A 26,343-nucleotide genomic window follows, 5' to 3' on the forward strand; every position below is an offset into this window, starting at 1 on the left:
TTAAACAAAATTCCACAAATGTGCCTGCCTCTCTGTGACCCAACAGAGAACACATCATCACATACAGTTATTGTGGGGCTAAGAGACTGGCTTCCTTCTCCTAGCGGGTTCCCCAATGTCTTCCACCTTTCTTAACAATGTTCGTAGCTACCTTTGGGAGATTTACACGGTCTCTGGCACAAATCTTGATCCACCGCCACTGGGATGATGAAACTGTTCCTGGCAGACTTCTTCGACTTACTGGTACCACACGTTTGTGGAACTGGTCTGGGAACGGTCTCACAAATTGGTTTCAAGATTTGCATGTTCTTATTTAGTTGCAGAGATAAGGGGTGAATCTTCTTGCATACTCTTTACTATAAGGCCTACGTTGTTAGCCTTCCCCAATGATAAGCATTACCCAATACCGATCAGTAGGACACATTACAAATATAGGGAGGTGCTGGCAAGCACATCCTAACAACCACTGAATCTTACTAAAATCTGAATTACGTGACCACTAGCCCTTTAAGTTATTGAAAAGTAACCTGCATCTTCATGCAGCAATATATGCAACCTCTTGAATTTGGCAAAAACATTAAATACAGGATGCTGCTTCCTCAGAAAGTATTGCAAGAACAGCAGAGCACTTGCGGCATACACCAATAGTCTCACGGCAGACATGGCTCCAACTCAGTCAGCGAGCTTGGACAATCCAGAAATCCAAGATGGCGGACCATGACTTTAAAGACATGATGGGTCTCGTTACGGGTTTGTCGCTATACCGGCAAATGGTAATACCGTCACGGGCACTTGTCTGCCGGTAATACCGGTGGAATTCCAGCTGTAGTAAATCCACTGATTTTGCAGATTTTTCTGCAGAAAAGGAACGATTTACCTCCAGCATAATGCTGGAGGTAAATCACCCATACCAGGGGCAAAGTCATAGTAAGGCGGTGCGGGAAACGTAGAGGTAATTCTGTTACCGCCACTTATTCCCCAAACGCCACACTCATAATGAGCCCCAATGAGCCCCTATGACTTTCACACATGGAGAACACAGACTGTTGGTTCCAAAATAGATTTTCCCTTAGCGATTTATCTCAATACGTATTGAGAACTGTAGCGCACTTCGAACCCAAGAAAGAGATTTGACTTGAAAATGTTTCTTTTATTGACACTACATACAAACATTACGAAAACATTTTAGTCAAGTACTTGTATTTTCTTGACAGTCCAGAAGTAAAATATATGCGTTTCAAGTATAACTTAAACAGTTACATGAGCTGAATTATGTAATTCCAAATATAGGATCACAAACGACAGAGTGAAAAAGCTTACTTTTCTCAGCCCTGAAGTATTACAATCTACATTTAGAAAAGTTAATAACAGAGAGGATGGGATCAAGGCAAGGGGTTATTGATGTAGTGTCCTATAAGTCGTTACATCTCCTTCAGGGAGTAAACGTCATCGACTCTTGTTATTTTTCCCTTGACTCCAATGCACTAGAGAAGAAGTTGCTACCCTAAAGTATTACATCCTGGCGTTCTGCTGGTCCTTGCTAGCTTGCAGATCATCCAGACAGCCATGGGGACCCGCTATTTGAAATGAAAGGAAGCGAAGCCAGTGTACTCATCAAGACATGCAGACACAACACTGCATTGAGAGCGTAGCACTGTCTGCAGCCAGTCTTCAGCGATCAGTCTTATGCTCAATCTCTATTTCCTGACAGCCCATTTCCCCCTTGGACTTAAGCATAACATTGGTTGGCTCCTAACTTAAACATAGATTGAACCCAAAGTCTGGGAGCTAGATGCTGAATATCAAATTACAAACCGATTAGTTGCGTATCCAAAAAGGCTTTCTAAAATTCACATTTGGAATTCCGGTCAGCCATTGGAAATCCCAATGAGCACCTTCTATGATTAGAATGTGGCTCCGAACGGCAATCTGATTTCTGATCGATCAAAATGCTAAATGTTTCAGAAAAAGTTACAGATGCCCTCAAAATGGATGCAGATTTCTTTTTAAATGTAAATAGTCATTTGTTCGGATAAGCATCACTTCCTGAAGTAAATTTCGCAAGCTTGACCATTTCTGCACTGGACAGTAAAATGCTTGTCGGTTTGTAAGTGGTGGTGGTGTTTATTTAGACTTCAACAAAAATGATTGCACTCGAGAGCTGGAGCAACAGTCAGCTTTGGAATAACAGAAACCGATCAAGCAATTCTTGTGAGGGTGAGATGTATCAGAAAACACCCCAAACAGACTATGGTGGGGCCCAGCAAAACACTGGGGGCTCTGCATGATGCCTCAAGAGTAGCTGGGGTGCCACGCCTCTGGACATTATCAGAGTCTTATCAGGACTCAACCAAAACCAAGGTCAAAGTAGGCTCTATTTCAATCTTGAGAGTGGAATGTGTTCAGCAATTGCACTTTTTTTAGATGTAGCTGTTTTTATTATTGCCAATTCTTTAACACATTGTCAATATAAGTGTTGGAATTTGGCTAATAATATTTAAACTATGAATTGCAATTCAATGCTTTGCATTGATCGGAATTTGTGTATACAATCGGATTAAGAAAATACAATTCTATCATCACCAACTGAACTGTTTGTCTAGAAATCAATGGAGATCGAATATTATGTATTTAAACATGTATTATCTAGTGGTCCATCCATTCCAACATGCCAGCTTGGTTGACTAAGTCTGGTAAGCTAGAACTAGATGGTAAGATCTTTTTGACAGACATGGTCGGAGAACTATCCTTGCCAAAGCTCGAAATGGTGGGTGAAATGCACTGGATGGGAGACAAGCTCGTTTTGTAACATGAATTATGTTTGTAACTGCCCATGAAATATGGCAGATAAATAAATGGGCAACATTCAAGCAATGGGTTCCAAATGCTGGCTCTTTCATCGGTTTTGGTTAACTTCATAGTGACAGATTGATATAAGGGAGACCTAGATCTCCTGCGGGCGCACACAAAACTCAGTCAAATGTGAACATTGTCAATATCATTTTTTTAAAAGATGGGGTCACCTTCCAGGAATTCTGGATGCAAGGCAGGTCAGGCATGCTAAGAGAGGGGTGGCTTACCAGCTGCTGAAACAAAATACACAGTGTGTGTAGATTACCCCTACTAGTGCCGCTACGCCCCACAAAGGAACACTGCTGTCATATTAAAGACTCAAATCCAATCTCTTGGACCATCTCAAGGTGGTGGATCACTTTCTAGTCACCTCCCATTCCTGTATCTGTCCCTGCTTTCTGAAAGTTGATGACATGAAGGGATATAAGGAATGGGAGTAATGAGCTGTTGTGGTAAGTCACATATCCTTTCAGTATCTTTTCAGGATCTATATTCTCCTAATGATACTGACCGCTCTTGTACCTCAGTGCCTAGATTTAATGCGGCACCAAAGGATGGCTGTACCTTTTACACCCTATCCAACATCCTTAGGTCTGTAAGTCTTCTTATCCTCTTCATATGGGCAGAGTATACTCTCATGTTATTAAGAAGTGCTCTACGGCCTCGTCCTGATGTCTGTGTGGATCTCCCCTAGCCTGCCTTAGAATACATCTAATATGTGAGACAAATATTTTAAGAAGCAAGTAGCAGAAGCCTGCTCTTAAGTGCTTTCATTTGACAGATGATTAGTGGAAGTAGCAAATGGGTTTTACTTCAGAAACAAATAACTTGGCAATTGGCATCCTTCCTCAGGGGCTACGGGAATGACCAGGCACTGGGTCTCTGCTGGATTCTATGCATCCAAGGCAAATCTATTGCCTGTAGATGGGAAACTCACATGGTCAGAGTGCATTCGTCTCTACCTCATTTCCTAAGCAGCACAAAGTCACACAAGCTCCTAAAAGTGATGTCAATATGCAGTAGGTACTATACAGACAATGCACTCCATACAATTATAGAGACAATGTATGCCTTGGTCTTATTGACCGCCGGCCCCTGATCACGTTTGCCACACATTTCATCAACAAGCATGACTCATTTGAACCACTGCAGTGCTCACTACAAGTGCAGCAACACATCCGGTGCATTTGATTTCATGGTTTCATCATGGGGTATACAGCAAGGTCGGACATATGTTGTAAGTAAAATCTGTGCCAAACCCTTGGAGGGCTCCTACCTGCCCTATACGGTTACAACACTCATGGGCCACAGTGGATTGTTAAGAATGCTTAGGCCCGAGTCTAGCAGCAGGTTTAAAAGTGCATATCCGTGGTTCTAAAGGACCATCCATAGAAACCACGTCGTCCGAGAAGGGGAAAGTCAGTTCTTTATAAGCCATCCATCATGGCTAACAGATCTTCTCCTTTGGACGTGGTCTGGCTGGACTGTTCTTCACTCTTGAACTCTCCCATGATTCGAGCAAGTTCATCCTTCCTTTGCTGGTCCTAAAGTCAAAGAGCAGAAGGTTTAGAATTTTACAACAAAGATTTTAGAAGGTAGAGAGTATTAGGAAGAGCTTGCCAGTAGCACCTATCAGTCAATCTCAACAGGAGGCCCCATCAAATGCAGGATGGACAATTACACAAATCTAAAGACAGACATTCTTATACTTTGAACTAATGTACAAAGTTGTCCTATGGTCTCACTATTGAAATAACCCCTCCCAACTTCACATTACTTCTAGTTGGTTGGGTAAAGCCTGCTATACAGATGCTCCATAAAGAAACCATAGACTTTAGAATGCAGAATTCTTGTAGCTTTCACACCCCGGCGTCGGGTGGACATGGGATTTATCGACCCACCACCCCGAGCTTTTCGCGTGGGCCTCAACTCGGGATTTACTGCGGTGCAAATCATTTTCAGGTTTTTTCCTTCCGACGGGAGATGAGATACACGCAAGCCCATCTCCTGTCGGAATGAAAAAAATTACCAAAAATTGGTCCCTTTTCGGATGACGGTGGCCATGGAAAACAGGTTCCTAAATGGCCACCGTCATCTGAAAAGGAATGTTAATGGCGACTGGCATTTGTTTTTTTCTTCACCGCAGGTGGTGAATGTACATTCGCCCAGGAAAGATGGATTGTGATTGGTCACTCCGCCTTTCCCGGGTGCAAATATACATTAACCCTTCTTCATGGACTCCGGTATCTGTGCTCTTAAAACGTTGCCCACCATAGTGACACTGATACTCTTAGTCCACAGTCCCCTTCCCGCCATACTCTTAGGATGTCCCACGGAATGGGGGGACGGGACTGGAGCGTGATGCAAAGCAATAATATTCCAGTTTTTTTCTGCAAAGGTGTGTCCTGTGCACCCCCTGCTTTGTACCTCCTCCTCGTGGCCCGCCCAACTGTCAGTCCCGTTTTTAAGTCCCACTTGCTAACTTATTAGTGGGAAAGGCAGGAGGGTGTATTGATGAAAGGGGACTATGGACTAAGAGTACCCGGTTCACTACGATGAGTAACTTTTCCATACTCTTATATCCCGTGGCATTTCCTCCGTAATCTTGGGAGATTCTAAAGCACCCTACCAAGAAACGAGTGCAGAAGATGTTTAATTCACAAGGAGATTTCATAAAATGGCTTGTCCAGAAGCTGCATCACTTCTCGAGCTGTAGTAGAGGGGGTCATGCTTACAGAAAGAGTGTGAGTGTCGCTTTTCCACTCCTGCAACCTGTATTACTCCAATATAGTTGAAACCATCCAGTGTGCTATGAATGCCTTCAACACCACACAAACTGGAGATGCTCCTCGGAAGGTCACACAATGTTGCAGTTCCCTGCACACAGCCTTTGGTCTGTCTAAATAAAATATCAGTGGTCTGGTAACATCCATGGTGTGCAGGGCAGTTTCTGCCTTTGTGGTAGGACACAGAAAAGAAAAGATAGGTAGCACAACTATCTTAGTTACTATCTACGCTGCTAACTATCTTAGGAAAGAGCCAGGCTTTGTTTTCAGCTCAATCTTCACCCTGTGGAAGATAAAATATAGATCCTCTACTCAAACACCTGCAATTTGGAGATCGTTAGTGCACTTGTAATCTGCCACCAAAAGGTTGAGATGCTATGGGCAGCCTCAGAAGCCCATTAAAGTGTATTTTCACTATGTGGTTTGCTAAATACACCACTTTGTCATCCTATGCCTGTTCTGCAAGAGATGGTATGTCAACCTGTGTTGCGGGTTTCTTTCCTGCTCTGTCCTCCCCCGCCCTCCTTTCAGGCACCGATGACAGAAATGTGTCCATTTACTTGTGTATTGTTTGTTTGTTTGTTTGATTTGCTTATATAGCACGTTGAACCCTGAGGTAGCTAGACGCTTATCTTAAGGAGATGGTTACATAAGCTAGAAGTACAAAAATACAGGAGTATACAGGAATACTTTGTGGGGCTAGTTACAAACAAGGTATAAGTACAGCAATATAATAATTTACAGGAATGTACAGTAGGTAGTACAGGAATATAAGCATTTACAGGATTATACAGGAATTTTACAAGTTGAAGGACTGTTATTGGCATTTATACAGAATATATAGGCAGCGTGTGGTTTCATAGGTGTTGATTTAGTTGGGTGGGATAGTGGGGAAGAGCTAGGTTTTGACTTTGAAATGGAAGGCAAAGAAGGAGTGTTAGTTTCTTAGCGCTGGGGGCATAGAGTTCCACATTTTAACCGCTAGGACTGGGAATCTGGTTCCGCCTGATTCTTGGAGTCTATATTTGGGGTTGTTGAGGCAGTGTGCGTAGTTCGCTCTGGTGGGTCTAGTTGAGGTCTTAGTGCAGAATTTGTCCGCCAGGTATTTAGGGGCGGTGTTGTTGAGACATTTGTGGGTGATCTTGAGAGTTCTGAAGGTGATTGTCTTTTATGGGGAGCCATTTGGCATTCTGTCTTGCTTGGGATATGTGGTTGCTGTGTGGGATGTTGAGGGCTGCTCTGAGGGCGTCATTATGCAAGATTTGGAGTTTGTGGATGTTTTGCTTACTGGTACCTAAGTATAGGGAGTTGCAGTAATCAAGTTTAGATAGTATCAATACTCTCGCTAGTATGATACAGCTTTGTGTAGCTAGGAAGGGTCTACAGGCCGTTATTAGTTTAGTGGTATAGGCCGAAGAGGAGGCTGTGGCATTAACCTGTCTTGAAATAGGCAGGGTGGAGTCGAGGTAGACACCTAATGTTTTGGTGTTTTTGGAGACCTTGATGATGTTTCCATCTATATTGAATTAATTGTATTGTGGGTTGAGTTTGTTAAGGCGTTGATTGGAGCCAATGAGTGGGAACTCGGTTTTGTCGTTGTTTAGACAAAGCCTGTGCTTTGCCATCCAGTCTTGAATTTTACTGTAAATATCATTAAGGAGGGAGGAATCCTTTTTGGATGAGCCTGAAAGCATGATGAGGATCGGAGTATCATCAGTGTAGTTGGTGTAGGGGACTTTCAAGTCCTCCAGGAGGTCAAATAACATCTTAGTAAAGATGTTATACAGGGTGGGGGAGATGCAGGAACCTTGGGGAACTCTCCATGTGATAGGCGATGGGTCTGCTGAGGCAGTATCTGAAAAAACCCTCATGGATCTTTCGGCTAGGAAGGATTAGATCCATTTGGCTGCATTCGTTGAAAAGGAGGCTGAGGTGGGTAGGTGTGAGGTTAAGATGTTATGGTCGACTAGGTCGAAGGCCGCAGAGAGATCAAGGAGTAAGAGGAGGGAGGGGCGGTCTTTATCTTTTGCCTCATCCATTTGTATCTTAAGATCTAGAAGGGCTGTCTCAGTGCCGTGTCTAGGTCTGAAGCCTAATTGTATCCTGGTGCTCAACCTCCTGGCCGCATTAATGATAGCCATATTTCAAATGGATTGTGTCCTGCCATGTATTCCTCATCTTTGACATATCAAGTCTGCTTGCAGCTTGCTTCAGATTTATTTTTTCATAGGTTCGAACGTCGTACAGCATTGTGTCATGGTCTTTGACCGCCTCCGTAGTATCCCTCGCCGTGACGTCAACACTGGTATATGTAGCATGCTCGCTGACCAGTACCTCAGTTTGTTTTTTTCTGCATTGCTGCGTGCTTTGGAGCGATCGCCTCAGCAAACTTTCTATTGTGTTTTCACTTCAAACAAGTTACGATTCAATATTCATTCAACAATGTCCTCGACACCGAAGACGGGTTTCAAACAGTGTGCAGACTGTGGGACAAAAATATCCATAACAGACCCTCAATGTGTCTGTCTGTGGTGTTTGGGGATAGGCCACAAGGTGTTCGACTGTGGCTCATGTCAATCCATGACAGTCAAGGCCTTGCGGGAAAGGAAGGAGAAACTCGAAGTAGGTAAGCCCTCTCCCAAATCCCCATCCATTACCCCGTCCAAATGAGTCATCCTCCGAATTGAGGGATGTAGCCCCTGAGAGAAAGCGTCCGAAACATTGAAGATGCTCGAGATCACAACGCTTGTCGTCTTCGTACAAGAAGAGCAAGAAGCAATGTCAGAAATACTCGTCGTCTTCTTCCTCCTTCTCTGCTGAAAAAGTGTCTTCACCTACGGAAACTTGGACTCCTTCGGAATGGGAAAATGTATGTTTAAAAATGCTTGACATTTTTCAGAGGCAAGCTCCTCTGAGTGCCTCTCTTAAGAAGTCAGGGAAACCAAGCCACCCTTCCGCGTCTGAGAAGACCAGAAGGGAGTCTCATTTGTCTCCTCCTCACGCGTCAAATAGCCGGGAAGAGAGGCTCCTCGACGCATGTCAAAGGAGTCTTCATCGACGCATAAGAAAAAAAACAGTATCTACCCCCTCGAGGCCCTTATTTCCGGTCTGGAAGCCTTCTTTGAAGGTATTGAAGATATCCCGTTTGTCACATGAACCTTCGAGGCATGTAATCCATCTGAAGCCATCAAAGCATTCAAAACCATTGGCTGATTCGCCGAGGCTTTGGGAAAGTCGAGACCCTCAGCGCCTTCAATACCATCAGAGCATTCTGTGCCTCCGAAAGCTTTAAAACCTGTTGCGGACCCAACCTAGTCATACAAACACCTGCTTCTGCCTGATTTCTACAGGTCTATGGGTTCCATCTTCGAGGAAGATGAGGAAGAGGATCAAGCTCCTTTTGGATAACAGTTTGGAACACCAAATGTCCCAGAAGAGCTTATATCTCCAGAAACTAAGATGCAAAATCTGGTGGAGATACTTAAAGAGACCAGCAGTTGGGAGACATCTCCTGAAACTAACTTTGGGAACCCAGAGATGGCTGAATACTCTGATCCTTCCTACAGGTCAGATATGTTGCTGAATATCTGGGGTGGTCAAAACCTACAGCGGCTATGGAAATGGATGACCTTAGAGATATCTTAGATAGTGGTCCAGTAAACAAAATTTTCCAGAACAGCTTCTGTAGACCCTCCTTCCTTAACAGGCACCCTACACCAGAGCGCCTTGTTGTTCAAGCGGCAACAGTATCATCTAAGTACACAGTTTACCCTTCAACACCTGCTGACAAGGACGAAAGGAAAATTGATGCATTGGGTAAGAGGAAGTTCAGTGCAGGAAGCATGGCACTGAAGGCAGCCAATGCTACATGTGCCTTAGCTAAATACACGCACACCCTTTGCTGTGTGGCTGCCCTTGGAGCAAACCATATACCGGAAGGAGAAGAAAGGGACGGGTTTCTAAGCCTAATCCAAGTCGGAAAGGATGCCACGAGGCAATCCTTACAGTCTAGTCTTGATACAGTAGATTTTGCGAGTAGGTCTGTGGCTGCCAGTACTGTGCTTCAAAGCATGTCATGGCTCAGGAAGTCCGGTTTTTTGGCGGACGTCCAGGCGTGTTTGCTGGACATGCCTTTTGATGGAGCATTTCTGTTCAGTGAAAAGGCTGACAACAGTCTAGAGAAGCTACAGGCTTCAAGAGAAGCAGTGAAATCTTTAGGGGCGGCAATCAAGACAACCACAGCTTATGGCTGTAGTGGCAGCAAGTCTAAGGAGGGAGGGGATTCACATTTACCCCTACCTGGATGACTTTTTGATCAGGACTTGTTCTCCAGAACAGTCCCAGAGTCATATCAGTCGCATCTGCTACTTCCTTCATGAGCTGGGCTTCTTCCTGAACATCAAGAAGTCCCACTTGGCACCTTCGCAGAAGCTTCAATTTACTGGAGCAGTCCTGTATTCAGCCTGGCCACCCGTGTTAAGGGCTCAACCTCTTTTGCAGATGGTCCAAAACTTTCAGAGTGCCCAACATCTTCCGGCCTACAACTTCCTAAGGTTTCTCTGCCTCATGGCATTATGCATTTTTCTGGAGCAAGAAGCGAGTCCAAAAAGGAGATCCCTTGAGTGGACTCCCAGTCCCAGTGGTCTCAATTCTCCAGCAGAATGACAGACCTTCTCCAGGTCCCGACAAAGGTCGCTCAGTATCTCCTGTGGTGGACCAGCTGAGAGAATGTGATGAGAGGAGAACCTTTTTGGCATCCATGGCCGGAGATGACAGTAGTAACGGACGCCTCCCTCACAGGATGGGGAGCGCACATGAAAGATCTTTCAGTAAGTGGACAATGGTCTCAGAGTCCAGACACCATATCAACCTATTGGAGCTGAGGGCAATCAGACTAGCGCTGATGGCCTTCCTGCCATCAATACGGGGGCAAAGTGTCCTGATAATGATGGACAACACAGTGGCCATGCACTACCTCAACAAGAGAGGGGGCGTAGGGTCACTGCCCCTGTACAGAGAGGCAATACAGCTCTGGTTCTGGGCACTGAGAAAAGGGATCACTCTTCTGGAAGTTCATCTAGCCGGAGAAGAAAACACAGCAGCGGACGCTCTGAGCAGGCACAGCATGATCTCCCACGTGTGGGAGCTAGCTCAAGAAGTCCTTTTGGAGATCTTTGCCCTGAAGTGGATCTGTTCGTGACCAGCGTCAACTGGAAGTGCGGGATGTTCTGCTACATGGGATTTCCCCAAAGAGGAGCTCTAGGGGACTCGTTTGTAGTGAACTGGGAGTTTCCACTGCTGTACATGTTTCCTCCAGTATCCATCATTTCTCACATCATCAGGAGTTCGGGAAAACTATGATCCTGATTGCTCTGGATTGGGCCAGGAAAACGTGTTACCCAGTCCTCCTGGAAATGGCCATCTGTCCTGCAATTCGTCTTCTCCAAAGAGAGGAACTACTATCGCCAAGAGGGAGGTCGCATTCTTTACCCAGAGATCAGGACTCTCAACCTTCACGTCTGGTGTCTGAAAGGGGAGATATAAGGATTGGGACCTTCCGGAAGACGTGATGGCGGTGTTGCTTTCAGCTAGAAGACCAGCAACTAAATCCCTATATCGCTGCCGTTGGAATACGTTGGTGCAGGGAAAATAAACTTGATCCTTTTACATATAAACCTCCTACTGTTCTATCTTTCTTGCTCCACCTGACCTATTCTGAGTTACAAGTGGCCACGGTGAATGGCTGCTTGGCGGCACTGTCCTTTTTAAGACATTGTACTTTAAAGTGGCAATTGTAATACAATTACTTAAGGGCCTAACACATTTGTCTCTACCTACTCCCTTCATCGTGCCAACATGCGACTTGAACCTAGTTTTGAAATGTCTTAAGGGAGCTCCTTTCGAACTCTTACATTCATGTCCATTGAGAATGCTTACTATTAAAACTGCCTTTTTAGTAGCTATAACGTCTGCCTGCATGGTAAGTGAGCTACATGCCTGTTTTCTAAGCCCCTTTCACCTACTTTTTCAAGGACAAGGTAGTTTTAAGAATTCGATTATTCATTCTTCCGAAAGTTGTGTCAGAGTATCACCTTGCACAACGTATAGCACTACCGACTTTTTATCCTCCTCCTCACCCATCAAAAGAGGAGGAAAGACTCCATTGTCTGGACCCTAAAATGGTATTGATTTCTACACGGACAGCTAATGTTCACCCGGATGACCAACTTTTCATTGATTATGCTGGATCAAAATTTTGTTTGGCGGTCACAAAACAAACAATCACTAGATGGATTAACATGTGTATAACAGAATGCTACTCTCTGGCAGGCAAAGATTCATCAAAAGGTTTGCGGGCACATTTCACTAGAGGGTGGCACTTCCTCAGCTCTAGAAAGAGGAGTGCAGGTGCAAGCCATCTGCAGAGCGACAACGTTGTCGTCCATTCATACTTTCAGTACATTTTACTGTATAGACTCTTGATCAGAAGAGGGGGTAAAATTTGGCAAAGCCATCCTCCATATCATTAACAAATAAAAATGTCTTGGCAACCACCTCCTAAGACAAACTACTGTCTATCAAAGATGAGGAATACATGGGAGGACACGGTACATTCGAAGAACAAGTTACTTACATGTGGTAACGTTCTTTCAACTAGATATTCCTCCCCAGATATACCTCATCGCCCCACCCCCCAATCGATCCCCTCTTGCTTTCCTAAAATTTCTGTTTCTTACAACTTCCTTTCTCGCACCGTCATGGTTGTCCTCCTATGACACAGCATGTAAATGAATGGAGGAAAATACTAGAACTGAGGTAACGGACAGCGCGCATGCTTCATATACCAGCCTCAGCGTCACAGCGAGGTACGCTACGGGGGCCGTTGAAGACCATGACTCGATGCTGCATGATGCTCAACCATATGACAAAAACATTCCGAAGCAAGCTGCAATCAGACTTGGATATGTCAAAGATGAGAAACACGAGGGAGGAACATCCATTAGTTTCCACGGCTAATTAACTTATTCTATTCGGCAGACCGAGGTGCCTAAGTACTAAGTCCTCAGTGAACAGGCTGCCAAGGACAGCGATTGACTAGGGTAGTGATCCACTTCCCGTTGTTGCTACAGTATATGTGGCCAACTGGGAAGTATACTATTCATATTGGGCAAATCCGACAACCAGAACTTTTTTGATCAGAACATGGCCACCAAATGTGACATTATGGGTTTCAATTTGTGCCACACCTTTGGTATAAGTGGAAAGGACAGAAAAGCATAAATGGTCTGTCCAACGTAGGGGGATAGAACAGCATCTCCCAGTAAATCTCGGCCCTTCCCCTTCTATGAAGCATACAGATCGCACTTCTTGTTCTTGTGTGTTGCAAACAGGTCCACAATTATCAACCTGTTTACAACGCCTTATGGTTGATTTCCTATTCATGCGAAGTGTGGCTCATATACCTCAGTACATCCACCCTGATGTTTTCTTACCCTGGCAAGTGAGTGGCTAGCAGAGAAATGGCATGTTCCAGATACCAGACCCAACCACACCTCCATAGCAAGGTGACAAAGAGATGGGGTCCTCGTTCCTCCCTGCTTGTGCCAGTAGAAAAGCTTTAACTGCAAACAAAATGGCCTTCAGTTCCATGTAATTTTACAAATCATGCCTCTTCCAACAGTCTAGGGCCACACCCCAACCTGCTAGAAGAGCACTTACGGATTGTGGTTTTTATTTTCTATTCACAACTGGAGGTCCGGGCGTAGAAATAAAGGGATCCAGATCTCTTCTGTTTAAGGTTGAGTTTCTTGGCACCATTTCAAAAAGCAGGTGTAGCTGTAACAATTGCAACAATTGCGTGTACAACTTGACTAGTAGAATCACCAAAATGCATGGTACCAGCAGATCTTAGCCCTTTGCTGCGTTGGAAGGATCGCTTCTTTCTCGCGGTGCCTAGATTTCATCGTGCTAATTTTCTGTGAGGGCTGCTAAGCTGTGGAATGACTTGCCTATTGCACTCCACTCTACGGCTGCCCACTTGCCATTTAGAAGGGCTTTAAAAACTCTAATCTTCTAATTCTTGCTCAATTTTAGTGCTTGTACAGTCTTTAGCACAAGGTTGCCTGTTTGTGTCAGTTGTGCTGTACTTGGGTACAAAACGGATAACATAACATAACCTGGAGTCGCTGGAATTTTACCACAAGTAAGGAGGTGCTTCTTGGGAATTCATAGCAAAGAATGTTTTAAGTTGCCGGAGGGTGGAAAACGCATACAATTCCAATAAACTGAAGTATCTCTCTCAGTGTCCGAGTTAGAACTAATTTCTCCCTATTTAGTGTCAGACCCAGCGCAAAAGCCTTTTGCAAAACTAGAGAGACATAATTCCTCAGCTGTGAGCGTGTGGGACCCCAATCATCCAAATACGGGTATATTTCTAGTCCTTGTAGACACAGGTGTGATATGAAAGCATCCATCACTGTTGTGAAGACGCTCTGGGTTGAGTACAGTCCGAATGCAAGCACTTTCTACTGGTAGTGTGTGCCCTGGATTCAGAATCATGTGCTGTCCCCAAATAGGTATGTACATGTAGGCGATCGAGTACACGCAACCAATCCACCCTAGCATAGCCAAAAAGATCTACCCCGGTGTAACTATTTTTTATCTTTCCGTAAGGAGGAAATTGTTGATTTTAGATTGGTCAAGGATGGTTCTCCACCCAGCCTTGACTTTTTTGGGGAGTGCAAACAAGTGCAAGACATAGTCCTGCACCAGATTCTGCAACCAGTTATTCTATGAAATCTTGTTTCTTTAACTTCACAAGTCCTTCTACAAGGTTTGATTAAATGTTTTGGTGAGGTGGAAGGGAAGGTACAGGAAGTCAGCCGTTGCATGCCACCACCAATAGGGTCCATGCGTCTAATGTTATGACCTTTGGAGACGGGATATGGAGGGCTATTCCTCTGCCTACAATGTGTCAAATGCTGCTGGGACACTGGAGCTTCAAACTTTAGGTTTGAAGCTGAACTCTGGAGACCCTTTCCTGGACTTGGTTTCTTCTTTGCAGGGGGGGGCCTCCAATCTGTCCCTTTTTGTCTCTGCTTTCGTTCAGTGCAATTAAGCCTCTGGTGGTACGTTGTGACCTTTGTTGTTAAGAGTATGTGATTGACTTGTTGGTGGGCTGTGAGATGGCTGGAAGGCTCTGTGCTGTCAGTGAACATGTCTTTTCTTTCTCCAGTTCGTCATAAGTGGACAGCTGAAAAAGATGTTTGACATCAAAAAACAAAATCTGGCCTTCTCCTGAGCATCATGCAGATGTTTGATATTTTTCAATCATGTGCCACTTCTAAGGTCAATGCCCAAGCACATGCTCCTCCTGGCTGTGTCTACATTTTTCGCATTCCGTAGCTCTTCCACACATTTTTCCTTTCTTTCACCTGGCAAGTTTTGCGTGAATTCTTCAATCTCGCACCAAAGCTTATTATTGAAAGCCTGTCAGGTCCGGTGATGGGAGGTTTAACAGATTCAGGTAATCGTGCAACATAACACACAAATTTGACTATCTTCTTATATGACTTTGGTTTGGGCCTTAACTCACGTGTTCAGATTCAGGGAATAATCCCTAGTCAAAATGGTGGAAGAGACTTCTTGATTGATTAATGAAGGGATAACGGACAGAGGCTGAACATTCTAAACTACCTTTCATTAGTCTCATTCTTAGTGGAAGTATCTGCCCAAGAGATCTCTTTCAAGTTAGGCCCTAGGAAAACCCATGTAAAAATAGACTTAGTTTGAGACAGACTGGAGTACAGAAGGAACCAGGCGCCAGGAAGAGAGTGAGGAACGCAGCAACCGGAAACAAGCTAAGTGAAAACTTTAAGATTGCGCAAACCGCAAGGCATCAGTGAACTGTATTTTCTGTAAATAACGTGAACTGTGTATGCAAGCTGTAGATAATTCAGCAGCATCAGTTTATTGATATTATTTTTTAGTTTAACTTTGGTGCGCTGTCGCATGTCTATTGAGGATCCTGTTGATACCTGTGGCACGCTCGGATAAGGTGCAGACTGTAGAGGAGCAGTTGGACGCATATACCCTGACTCCCCCCCCCCCCCATCAACATCATACTGGAACAGCATGAGAACAGCGGCATGTGGGACCCCTGTGTTGTCCATGTACCTCATCAAGTGTACGAGAGATGATACGCACTCAGAAAACAATACCAAATCTACCCTCACAGAGTGGAAGGATGTCTGCACGCACCATTGGATATCATGTAACACTGAGTGATATCTGACGAGGGCAGAGTGATGTTATGAAGAAGATATACAAGGACATACTGAAACAATATGAAAATACTTGAGACGATGTAACTGAAGTGACAAGAGAAACATGTACGAAATGCTAAAGTAATCATGTATGAAGAAGAAGATAAAGTAACTTGGTGATCAATAAGTGTAAATACGCAGCAACGCTAGGTAGATGAGACATATAGAAGCTCACTATAGAGGAATATATAATGTGGCTAGGACGGCCATAATTGGAAAATGGACGCCAGCTCATGCAAAGATTCGTTTTAGATATCTCAGAAACAGACCAGGGTGCAGAGTCAGGAGACGCTGGAAAACAGCTTTGTGTGTAAACGAAGAGGAGTCTATGTTGGCTTGGGATCAAGGATGCTATTTCAGGGAATAGCTGCAAAGCACAAAGGGAGGCAGACGGATAAGCCATGAGCGCGAGACAAATTTCTCTTAGATTAAAGAAGATGAAAACATTTGCAAGAGCCAATATTGGACTATTAACAGTGAATGAAGCTCATACAAGATGGAGTGAGCAAGTCTCCCGAGGTCAGAAGAGCAAGAACACCCAGCATAATTGATTCAAATATCAGTAAATAGGAGGTCAAAATGGCCAAATTTGCGAACTCCTCACACATGATGCAGAAGTCGAAAAGAAGGGCTATTATTTAAGCTGTAATTGAAAATAGTGATGTGCTCATACTCCCTTGAATGTCCCAGAACAGAGAAGACTGCAAGGTCAACTACAGATGGGAAACTTTGGCTTATGGTCAGATGATGAGAGATGATGGACTCATTGGGAAAGTGGGGAGTAATCCGACGTGACTCAGGCACCTGGGTTTCAGTTTCCTTATGTGCTCCTAGCCAAGCCAGGAATCCAAGATTGGGTGGGAATGCAATCCAATCAGTGGGTCTATGGGGCAACATGCTATACAATGTTGCATACAGCAATATGCTATTTGGTCCTCTTTAATCGGTATCATATGTTTTTAGAGGTAGTGCAAGGCGTGTTCTACAGATATCGGGCAGCCAATGAAGTACTAACCCGTATGCATTATATAAGTAGATATGCTCCCCTAACCAATCCCTCCCGCCAATAGGTTTTACAGTTTGCCATGTAGGATTATGTCATAGATGACGCATATTGGGGTATAAGACCTCTGTGTAATCAAGTTTGTGTGTGCAAGCATCAGTCCGATGTCTGCAGGTGTACTCTGCTTTATTAAATTGAAAATAAGTAGTACTTTGCCATATTCTTTGAGTCTGTCCTGTTATTTGGTCAGAGATCTTTATTGGTAATTCCACCTAGCAGAAGAGACGCGTCAAGGTGCTAGAGCACAGCACAGACATTCGTACCTGGATTGAGTTGCGCTGTCGCCTGTGTTTAGGGTAAACACTTTCCTTCCCCCGAAACGCGTCAACCTCAGTGAGAGAAGGAGAGAGAGATTTTCTGACAAAGCGCATGCCGCGGAAGCGAGGCGTCCTTTGTTATCAGATGCAAGGCTTGCGCAGGGACTGTTGCTAGGCAGTAGACTGAAGCTGAATTGAGCAAATGAGCAAGGAGACTTTAACAGAGGCGTATGCAGCACGGTGACTGTTCAGAACTTAAATTTTTCAATAATTTGAAGTCAAGGTAGCTTGAAATCTACAACATATTAACTATTTAAAAGGGAAGAAGGAAATAAAGACCTTTAAAACAAGCAACATTACTATACAGTTTAATGTCAAACTGTACCTCAGATGCCGATAGGAAGAAGAGAAAGAAGGCAAAAGAAAAGTCTAATATATTTGTGCATATGTAGAGTAAATTTAAGTTCTACTAGGATTTAAAGTGCTCACACAGTCAGGCAAGAGGTTGGAATGCATTCCGTGATTTGGTGAAAAATTAAGATTTCAGTTGTAAAGATTGATTCAGGAAGATTACTTCTTTCAAACCCTCTTAGCATCTTGCAGAGGAAATTCAGGTACTAAACACAGTTACTTTTGGGAGATACAGGGCGGGAGAAGTAAAATTGAAACTGGTGTTAATTCACACCTAACCTGCAAAGCACAAAAGGGAGGCAGACGGATAAGCCATGCGCGTGGGACACATTTCTCTTAGATTAAAGATGAAAACCTTTGCAAGAGCCAAGTATTGGACAATTAACAGTAAATACAGATCTGCTCTGAGGTTTAGGAGCAGAGTGTGATTTGTTATTGTATCCACTTCCCCTTTCCCTGGGGGTGTTCCGGGCTCAGCTGATTTCTTACTAGTTGGTTGCATCATGCCTTTGTGGGTCTGTGGAGATTCAACAGCTCCCGAGGACAACTCAAGAAAAGATCCCTGACAAAGCCACAAGGACAGCATCTGCAGTGGCCTGCCTTAAAAATAAATGGTGCTATTAAGGTACACTTTCATGCCTATTGCATCCAGTGCCTTTTCTTCTCTCACTAATGGCATGAATGTGCTCACAGACAAGACACCTGCATGTGCTTTGCCTTGTGTCAAAGCCACCAAAACCTCAGCCGTGACTGAGTGGGTGCCTGTTTGTAATGGAAATCAACTTTCTTTCTAACTTGTATTACGTTGTGTTTATTATTTTGGCCTCAGCAATAATCTCCTGCTGAAGTGGAATCCTGCATCTCCCTGTATGCTTAGAGTGTACCTCCAACAGAACTGCTGTCTCCACTGGAGGCACATTGGGCACTGTAAGCTTCAAGAATCAACTTTGTCCCCGATCTTTCCTGGAACATCCTGACAGAAGATACGGGTACACCTACTCTTTATCATCTGTGTCCAGTCTTGCTTTGATGTTGTGCTTGCCTGTGTCGCCATATCTGGAGGTGCTAGAGGGGTAAGATGTAATGGCAGGGTTTTCCGTCCCAGCGTGTTGCACAGAAGCAGTGGAAGTCTGGCTGGGCAGAGAGTGTTTCATGAGGACCTTGAAGAAGCCCTGCATGTCTGGTTCTTTGAGGAATTCTTTAAATCTAGACATAAGCTACTCGTCTGCCTGGTCCATGAGGGTCCTGTGACCTTCCCTAGTTAAGTACATTTGTTGCTGTGGCAGGTCGGATGACTTCCAAAATGTTGGTGTGCAGGTGCCGTTTTCCAAAAATGCAAGCCCATATGCGATTCCCTTTTCCAATGTCGTCCACATTACATGTGGCTGGAAAGCTTTCAGCTGGTTGCTCAACAGCATTGCTGGTCCTGCTTGGGAGTGCAATGGCAGCACAGAGGTTGCAGACTTCACCTGCTTCCCATATCTCCTTCTCCTGGGGTTTTCCTAATGAGGCTGATACATGCCCCATATGTGGGTCCGCCTGCCAAACCGGTGATCCCTATGTGCTTACTGTCAGCTCAAGCCGCAGACTTGTGTAGTCCCCTTTGGCCACGTTGTGGTCGGAGCGATACCAATCTCTATGTATCACCTTGTGCTCACACAGGTATCGATTATGTTTGTGTTCCCTGTGCTCCCTGTGCCGTGCGGTCTCCCTGGCGTCTAATGTGCATGATGCTATAGCGGTGCAGTCTTCTGGGGACTTTGTTCTTTTATTCCATGGCTCAGCTAAGTGCCAATGGGGGAACTCCCTATACCATTGCCATTGCTCATGTTCTCTGTTCACCGCAACCTCCCCCCCCCCGCCGTGTCCTGTGTTTGCACTCACTTTGCATTTGCTATATAGGAGCTTTCTCTGTCCTGTGTTCGAGCCACTTGGAACAGACACAGTGCGCTGGTGATATTCGTGCACTACTAGGGTCGATTGGCGCTCCGAAGTGAGGCGTCAAACAGTCCCTAATTGGACTTTGGGACAGAGCCCTGGGTGGGAAAGGACCTCTTGATCCCCTCCCCTGATGGATAGTTGCCCCGTAGCGGACTTTGGATCTGAACGCAATGAAGCCTTCGTCCTCTTCTGGAAGGCAATTGTGGAAAGCTGCCTCCCACCACGCTCGCATGCTAAGGAGGGCCCGAAGTGAGCGGGATCTACACACGTCGCAAGTATGCCACGCATTGACCTACCCAAGCAAAGTGTGTGTGGGTCAATGGAGAAGAAACTCGGTGGGTTCCCAACACACCGATGAAACCATTTGGGCACTTGCCATGAAAACTATTTAATAATTTGGTTTTCAACAAGATGGAGTTGCTGTTGTGACGCTCAGCCCCATCTGAAGCAGAGAAAGGGACAGACTGTTGGGTGTGGTGAGCAGAGGAGGTGCCACGCAGATCATTTACAGGGCTTGCACACACAGGAAAATACTGGAAAATTCCATTTACACTGCATTGCATCACACTACGGTCCCGTACCCGATTCTGAAGGCCATCCCAAGAGTATGGAGGAAGAAGAACATGGGATGGGACGCATTCCATGCTCCAATCATCAGATATAACTCCATCAGAGGATGAGGTTGGTACCTTGGCAGCCTCCTACTCAAACCATGGAAGGGAATCGATATAACTCCATCAGAGGAGGAGGTTGGTACCTTGTCAGCCTCCTACTCCAACCATGGAAGGGAGCCGGATATAACTCCATCAGAGGAGGCGGTTGGTACCTTGGCAGCCTCCTACTCAAACCATGGAAGGGAGCCGAATATAACTGCATCAGAGGAGGAAGTTGGTACCTTGGCAGCCTCCTACTCAAACCATGGAAGGGAATCGGATATAACTCCATCAGAGGAGGAGGTTGGTACCTTGGCAGCCTCCTACTCAAACCATGGAAGGGAGCCGGATATAACTCCATCAGAGGAGGAGGTTGGTACCTTGGCAGCCTCCTAGTCAAACCATGGAAGGGAGCCCAGCATTCATCTCCCAGCCATTGTGAAATGAAGACACGCGATAGCCAATTGGTCATTTGGAATGTTGGTAGCATTTCTTAACTGCCTTTCATCTGAAATAATATGCCAGCAGCTCTTGGTTTCTTGAAACTCCTTCCTAGAGGCCTACCAGGAGCTCAAGCCAACCAAGGAAAGAAGAATGGACTTTAGAATCATCTGGAGTAAAGGACCCTGCATGGGACAGAGGTTTAGCTTGCACGCTGGGAGCGAAGCTATTTATGGCTGGCGAAATTCTGGAGGAGATGTTTCTGTGCCAGGAGCAGGTTTTAAAATGTACGCCGGACCTCACTTTCTATTATTTATTTCAGATTAATAAGGCTACTGGGCTTCCTCATCTTAGCGTGGCGAAGAATCAACTGGTTAGCGCCTGCGCAGCTCATGCCACGTACATAGTTACGGTGAGAGTAGTGTCTCTGTAAACAGCCAACATGCCCATGTGCATAAAGGGATCCTACATCCTGCTTCCTTGAAAAGAAGTCTTTATAAGTTTGAGGGCGAGTGTTTCACCTGAACTATGGGGGGCGTTTTACACGGAATACTGCGCACAATGAAAGCGTAAAAGTGGTGACCTTGTGCTTTCATTTTGCTCTCCAGCTTATTTTGTCTTCAGTTTCAAAACATTGGAGGGAAAACTCGCAGAGTTTACATTTCTACTTTGCTTTTCTGCTCTGCCTTAGAGAACACAGGCCGAACACCAAAGGATTCCTATGAATATGCCGTGGGTTAGCACCTGCTAAAGAGTAGGCAGAATCCATTATGAAACATCGACTGCAAAGCGTGATTTGCAGGCAAAGTTTCATTTTCTACAAAGCTGAGAGTAAAAGCAAAGAGTTAAGGTGATTTCATTTACATTTATTCTTCACAATTACAATCGCTTTTAAGGGTTGAAAATTTCATTCAGGCAACCAGCAGTACACACAGATATTGGAAAATAGTAGGAATGAACCCAGCTAGAAGAGCCTTATAAGGCAATCACCACTTCAGGCTCATCACGGATAGTCACCCTGGAAGTAAGAATGGACTCAGCTGTTTATGTGGCGTTCATCCCCTGTTCTAGGCTGGAATGGGGATAACGGCCCGGCAGCCCAAGTTATCGGCCTGAGGATGATGGCCATTAGCACCCCGGGTTACGAAAGCGGTAATCCGGACTGCTAAAAAAAAAAAAAAAAAATGAACGAATTTTCCTTCCTACAACGGGACACGCACGGCGTTGCACTTTAGGAAGGAAAATCATTTTCCAAGATGGTTGCCATTGAAATGGAAGGAGCGGATACCGCGGCAGCAACTGCTGCTGCCACCGAAACAAAGTAAGTAGGGGGTGGGGGGGATAAAAGACAATGGGACTGAGGTTGGGGGGTGGGAATATGACAGCAGGGGGAGCCGGCCATCAAGCAGCTTTGAACCCCGGTTTGTACCAGTGGATCAAGCGTGCGTTCCTAGCCATCTGATTGGCTGGCTCCCCCCACCCGGGCGCTAATACCTATTAATTCTTCAGATTCCCTTCATTCCTTTATCAATCTCCTAGAAGGGGTATGATATGAAATTTATAATGCACCTATACACAAGTGTATCAAGTGTTTCAAGGCGTGACAAGACATTGGGGGGAAACAGAGGGAGGACAAAAACAACAATCTTACTAGGCCTTGTGACATTCAGATCGCCTAAGAGCAAAAGGGTAGCTTCATTCACCACCTCTGGGCACCTCACAAAAGAGCACAGGTGATAAAGAAATTAGAATTGTGGGCAGGGGGAAGATTGTGAATGCTGACAGAAAGATTTTAATTTGCCCACCTTGTTTTCTGTCTTTTCTTCACTCTGTAGATCTCCGACCAAGCAGCTGGGAGAGAATCTGTATTCGTTCTTGTAATAACCCAATTCTATGTTCTTTTATAGTTTCCATCCAGGGTTCACAGACGTTTGAAGGAGGATCGGTAGCTGGCATAATTATTAATTTATTATTTTTATCCACTTTCCCTTCCGGAGACCCAGGGTGCAACTGTGAATAAGTCAGTTGTACGCGGGTCCTTTGGGAGGGTAACTCCCGCAGAATTTGACCACTGGGGCCTGACACTCCTCCTCTATTTCTTTTAGTTCAGTACATCTCACTCCCTACTCCACTCCTCCAATCAACATGGTTCTCATCACTCGCTCTTCTTCTCATGCTTTCCACCCCAACCTTTCTTCCTCCTCACATCCAATCTACTTGCTCTCTACTCCGTTCCCATCACCACCAACAGAGGTACTCCCTTCACTGTTCCTCATTCTACTTTACTTGTTTTCTCCACCTCCTCTCTGTCTTATTCTCCGTCTACTGCCCTCTCATCCTCCCCATATATCCATATGCCCAAGTCCTTTTCTGCACTTCTAATACCCATGCTGCCTCTTGAATCTTCGCCCATCGTATTCCCCCCCTGGACAGGCCATGGGAGGAACTATTGTTCCACTGTGTTCATGTGGTTTTGAGTGTGTTGACTTGTAAGGGGGTTGGGTGCCGGTCACAGGAAGTGTAAGGGGGTTGGGTGCCTGTCACCGGAAGTACAATGTCTGTAGCTTTCCCTGGCAAAGCTGTTTCAGGTTCATCCGCCAATGTGATTTTAGACCACAGAGAGCAGTGATTTCTGCTGCCACCACATGAAGTGTAGTTTCAGGAGTGGGAAAGAAGAGCACTGAGGATGTTAAAACTCAATAGGTGGAAGGTACTAATTATCAGGCCAACAGAGGAGATTATCAAGGAGGGGAGCAAAGATGTATATCAACCGGCAGAAGAAGATCAGAAAGAGATTAATTGCATCCAAAACTTGCAGAAATTGCAGCCTCGAGTATCCAACAGCAGTGTGATTTGCCTCGTGATTTCAGACACAGTCACTCTCTTTCCTTTGTGTGCAGCACACCTGTGTGGCTCACATGGCCCAACCACCGCACAAGTCCATCTCCAGGGCCTAACTTATACAGAATGAGCCGGGTGGCTGTCATTTTTAGCGTGGCCACATGATTTTTGATTGACACCTAAACAGGCCCTTCCTTATGTAGAACTCTGGCACCTAAGCCCCCGGGAGAGCGGGGACTGGCAAGAGCTCCAGTGGCTTCCTGACAGTCATAAAAACTAAAGAAGGATCACAAGAGAGAGTAGCAGCAAACCAGGGTGTGCAACCACAAAGCCCAGGAAGTGTAAACGAGACGCCAGCTGGAAAGTCTGCTCCCAGTATCACAGGGATACTGTAACTCCTATACCTGATGGCACATGCATAGTCCAGGAGAAGATAGGCTGAAGGACGGAGATGCACCAGGCCAAGTGAGGGTATTACCTGCATTGTCAAGAAGATAGTGGAGCCTGAGACCGAGGGGAGACAGGCACAGAGACGCACAGAACGCAGCGCAACAAACCAAACAGAAACCAGACCCTGGAAGGAACCGGCCAACGTCCTGCATTCCAGAAGGTAACGGGCAACACATTGGGACCAGTAGGGCAGAGGAACATGGCAGGCACAAATCCTGTATGGGTATAATGAATTGATATTCCCTCCTTTTCGTCACAGTACTTGCTGAGAGTGGTAACCAAGTTTGTCCCACAAAGAGAGACAGAAAAACAGGGTCATGGACCTGAACCAAAATAGTGGGAAATCAGAGGTCTAACATCCTCTTCCTCGTGGCAGTATCTGGCCTGGAGAGTGAACCAGATCTGCCAAAACTAAAGCCTAAGAAAGACATGGGGAAGGGAGGCATTCCCACTGGTGCTGTGAACTGTGAAACTAAGCCCGACATAGGCATGGGGAAGGAAGACATTGACCCTTGTGTTGTGAACTGTGAAAAAAGCCTGGGTAAAGGAGGCAATCCCCCTGGTGTTGCGACACTATGCTGCTGAAGTACCAGGAGAAGGGAGATATTCTCTTGGAACACATAGACCAGGGGAAGGGAGTCACTCCCCCCTGGTGGTGGAAAACCAACAAACAAGATACCTGGAGACTGGAGGCATTCTCCAGGAACCCAATAGTGAAGAAGCAACTATGGGCAATAAGGAATGTTGATGTTTGAACTGGAACTTTACCTTTTGCGTTTGAATTGAGAGCTTTACTGATTCTTACAACCTGGAACTTTGTTTTTGTTTCATGGAAAGGTATTGAGACCTGGAGAAGGGAGTCATTCCCTCCGGTAAAAATCCCCCCTATCAACTGGAATTGTGATCCGCTGTCCAGAAGAAAGGAGTCATTCTTCTGGATCAAGAAGATCCACTACTTCTGTAGTTTAGTTTGTAGTATAAGGGACAGAAGAACAAGATACTTTCCCGTGATAACGTTCTTTTGACTGGATGTTCCTCTCACATATTCCTCATCTTTGATATATCGAAATCTGCTTGCAGCTTGCTTCAGAAATTATTTTCGTACGGTCGAGCGTCGTAGAGTCATGGCCTTCGACAGCCTCCATAGCGTCCCTTGCTGTGATGCCGACATTGTTATATGATGCGCGCATGGTGACCGTTACCTTAGTTCTAGTTTTTTCCCCCCTTTAATTTGCATGCTGTGTCATAGGAGGAGACGTTCTTGACGTTGTGTGAAAGGAAGGATAAGGACACAAATTCTAGGCAAGCAAGAGGAGAAGAATGGGAGGGCGATGAGGAATACGTGGGAGGAACATCCAATAGAAAAAACGTTACCACTGGTAAGTAACTTGTTCTTCGAATGGATTGTGTCTTCCCACGTATTCCTCATCTTTGATACACTCCTATAGCAGTCTGTGTGAGGAGGAGGGTTCTGAGAATTTCTATGTATTAATGTTCTGGAGGACGGCTTTGCCAAATTTGACTTCCTCTCCTGATAAAGAGTCTATACAGTACAATTTACTAAAAGTATTAAAGGACGACTAGGTTGCCCCTCTGCAGATATCCTTCACTGGCACGCCTCTTTCTAGAGCCAAGGAAGCAGCCACCCCTCTAGTGGAATGCACCCTCAAACCTTCAGGTGAATCTTTGACTCCCACAGAGTAACATTCTGTTATGCACATGACAATCCATTTGGAAATTGTTTTGTGGCTGCTAAACCTAGCCTTTGTCCAACGTATCCAATCAAAAGCTGGTCATCCTGACTTACATTTTCTGTCCATGTGATATAATAACTTAACACCCTCCTAGGGTCCAGACAATGGCATCTCTCCTACACTTTTGATGGATGGGGAGGAGGATAAAAGGTTGGTAGTAATATATGTTGTGAAAGGTGAAACTCTGACAGGACCTTCGGAAGAAAGGATGAGTGAACTTTTAAAAGTACCTTGTCCTTAAAAAGGGACGTGAAAGGACGTTTTGAAGATAGGGCTGGTAGCTCACTTACCTTGTGGGGGGATGTAATAGCTACTAAACATTCAGTTTTTATCTTTATAATTCTCAACTGACACAAATTTAAGGGCTCTAAAGGAGCTCTCCTAAGACATTTCAATACTAGGTTGAAGTCCCATGTTGGCACAATGAAGGGAGTAGACGGGAACACATTTATTAGACCCTTAAGAAGTTGTACCACAATCAGCACTTTAAAGTACAATCCCTCATCAGAAGATCTCTTCAAGTTCGACAATGTCGCCAAGTAGCCCTTCACTGTGGCCACTTGTAAAC

The 26,343-nt window shown here is 45.1% G+C and overlaps 1 protein-coding gene across 2 annotated transcripts in view; it reads right to left on the minus strand.

The window, feature by feature from the left end:
- Window positions 1-1,135: 1,135 nt before the first annotated feature.
- OSCP1 (organic solute carrier partner 1) overlaps window positions 1,136-26,343 on the minus strand; it is a 185,467-nt gene continuing 160,259 nt past the window's right edge. The window contains exon 10 of one of the 2 annotated variants that reach the window (XM_069622633.1): window positions 1,136-4,397. In XM_069622633.1, coding sequence (XP_069478734.1) covers window positions 4,281-4,397 — 117 coding nt within the window. In that variant the 3' untranslated portion in view covers window positions 1,136-4,280. The remainder of the gene's footprint in view (window positions 4,398-26,343) is intronic. The other variant, XM_069622632.1, reaches the window with a different exon arrangement.

The sequence above is a fragment of the Ambystoma mexicanum genome, chromosome 11 (assembly GCF_040938575.1).
Source record: "Ambystoma mexicanum isolate Mex_15411 chromosome 11, UKY_AmexF1_1, whole genome shotgun sequence".
Taxonomy (NCBI): domain Eukaryota; kingdom Metazoa; phylum Chordata; class Amphibia; order Caudata; family Ambystomatidae; genus Ambystoma; species Ambystoma mexicanum.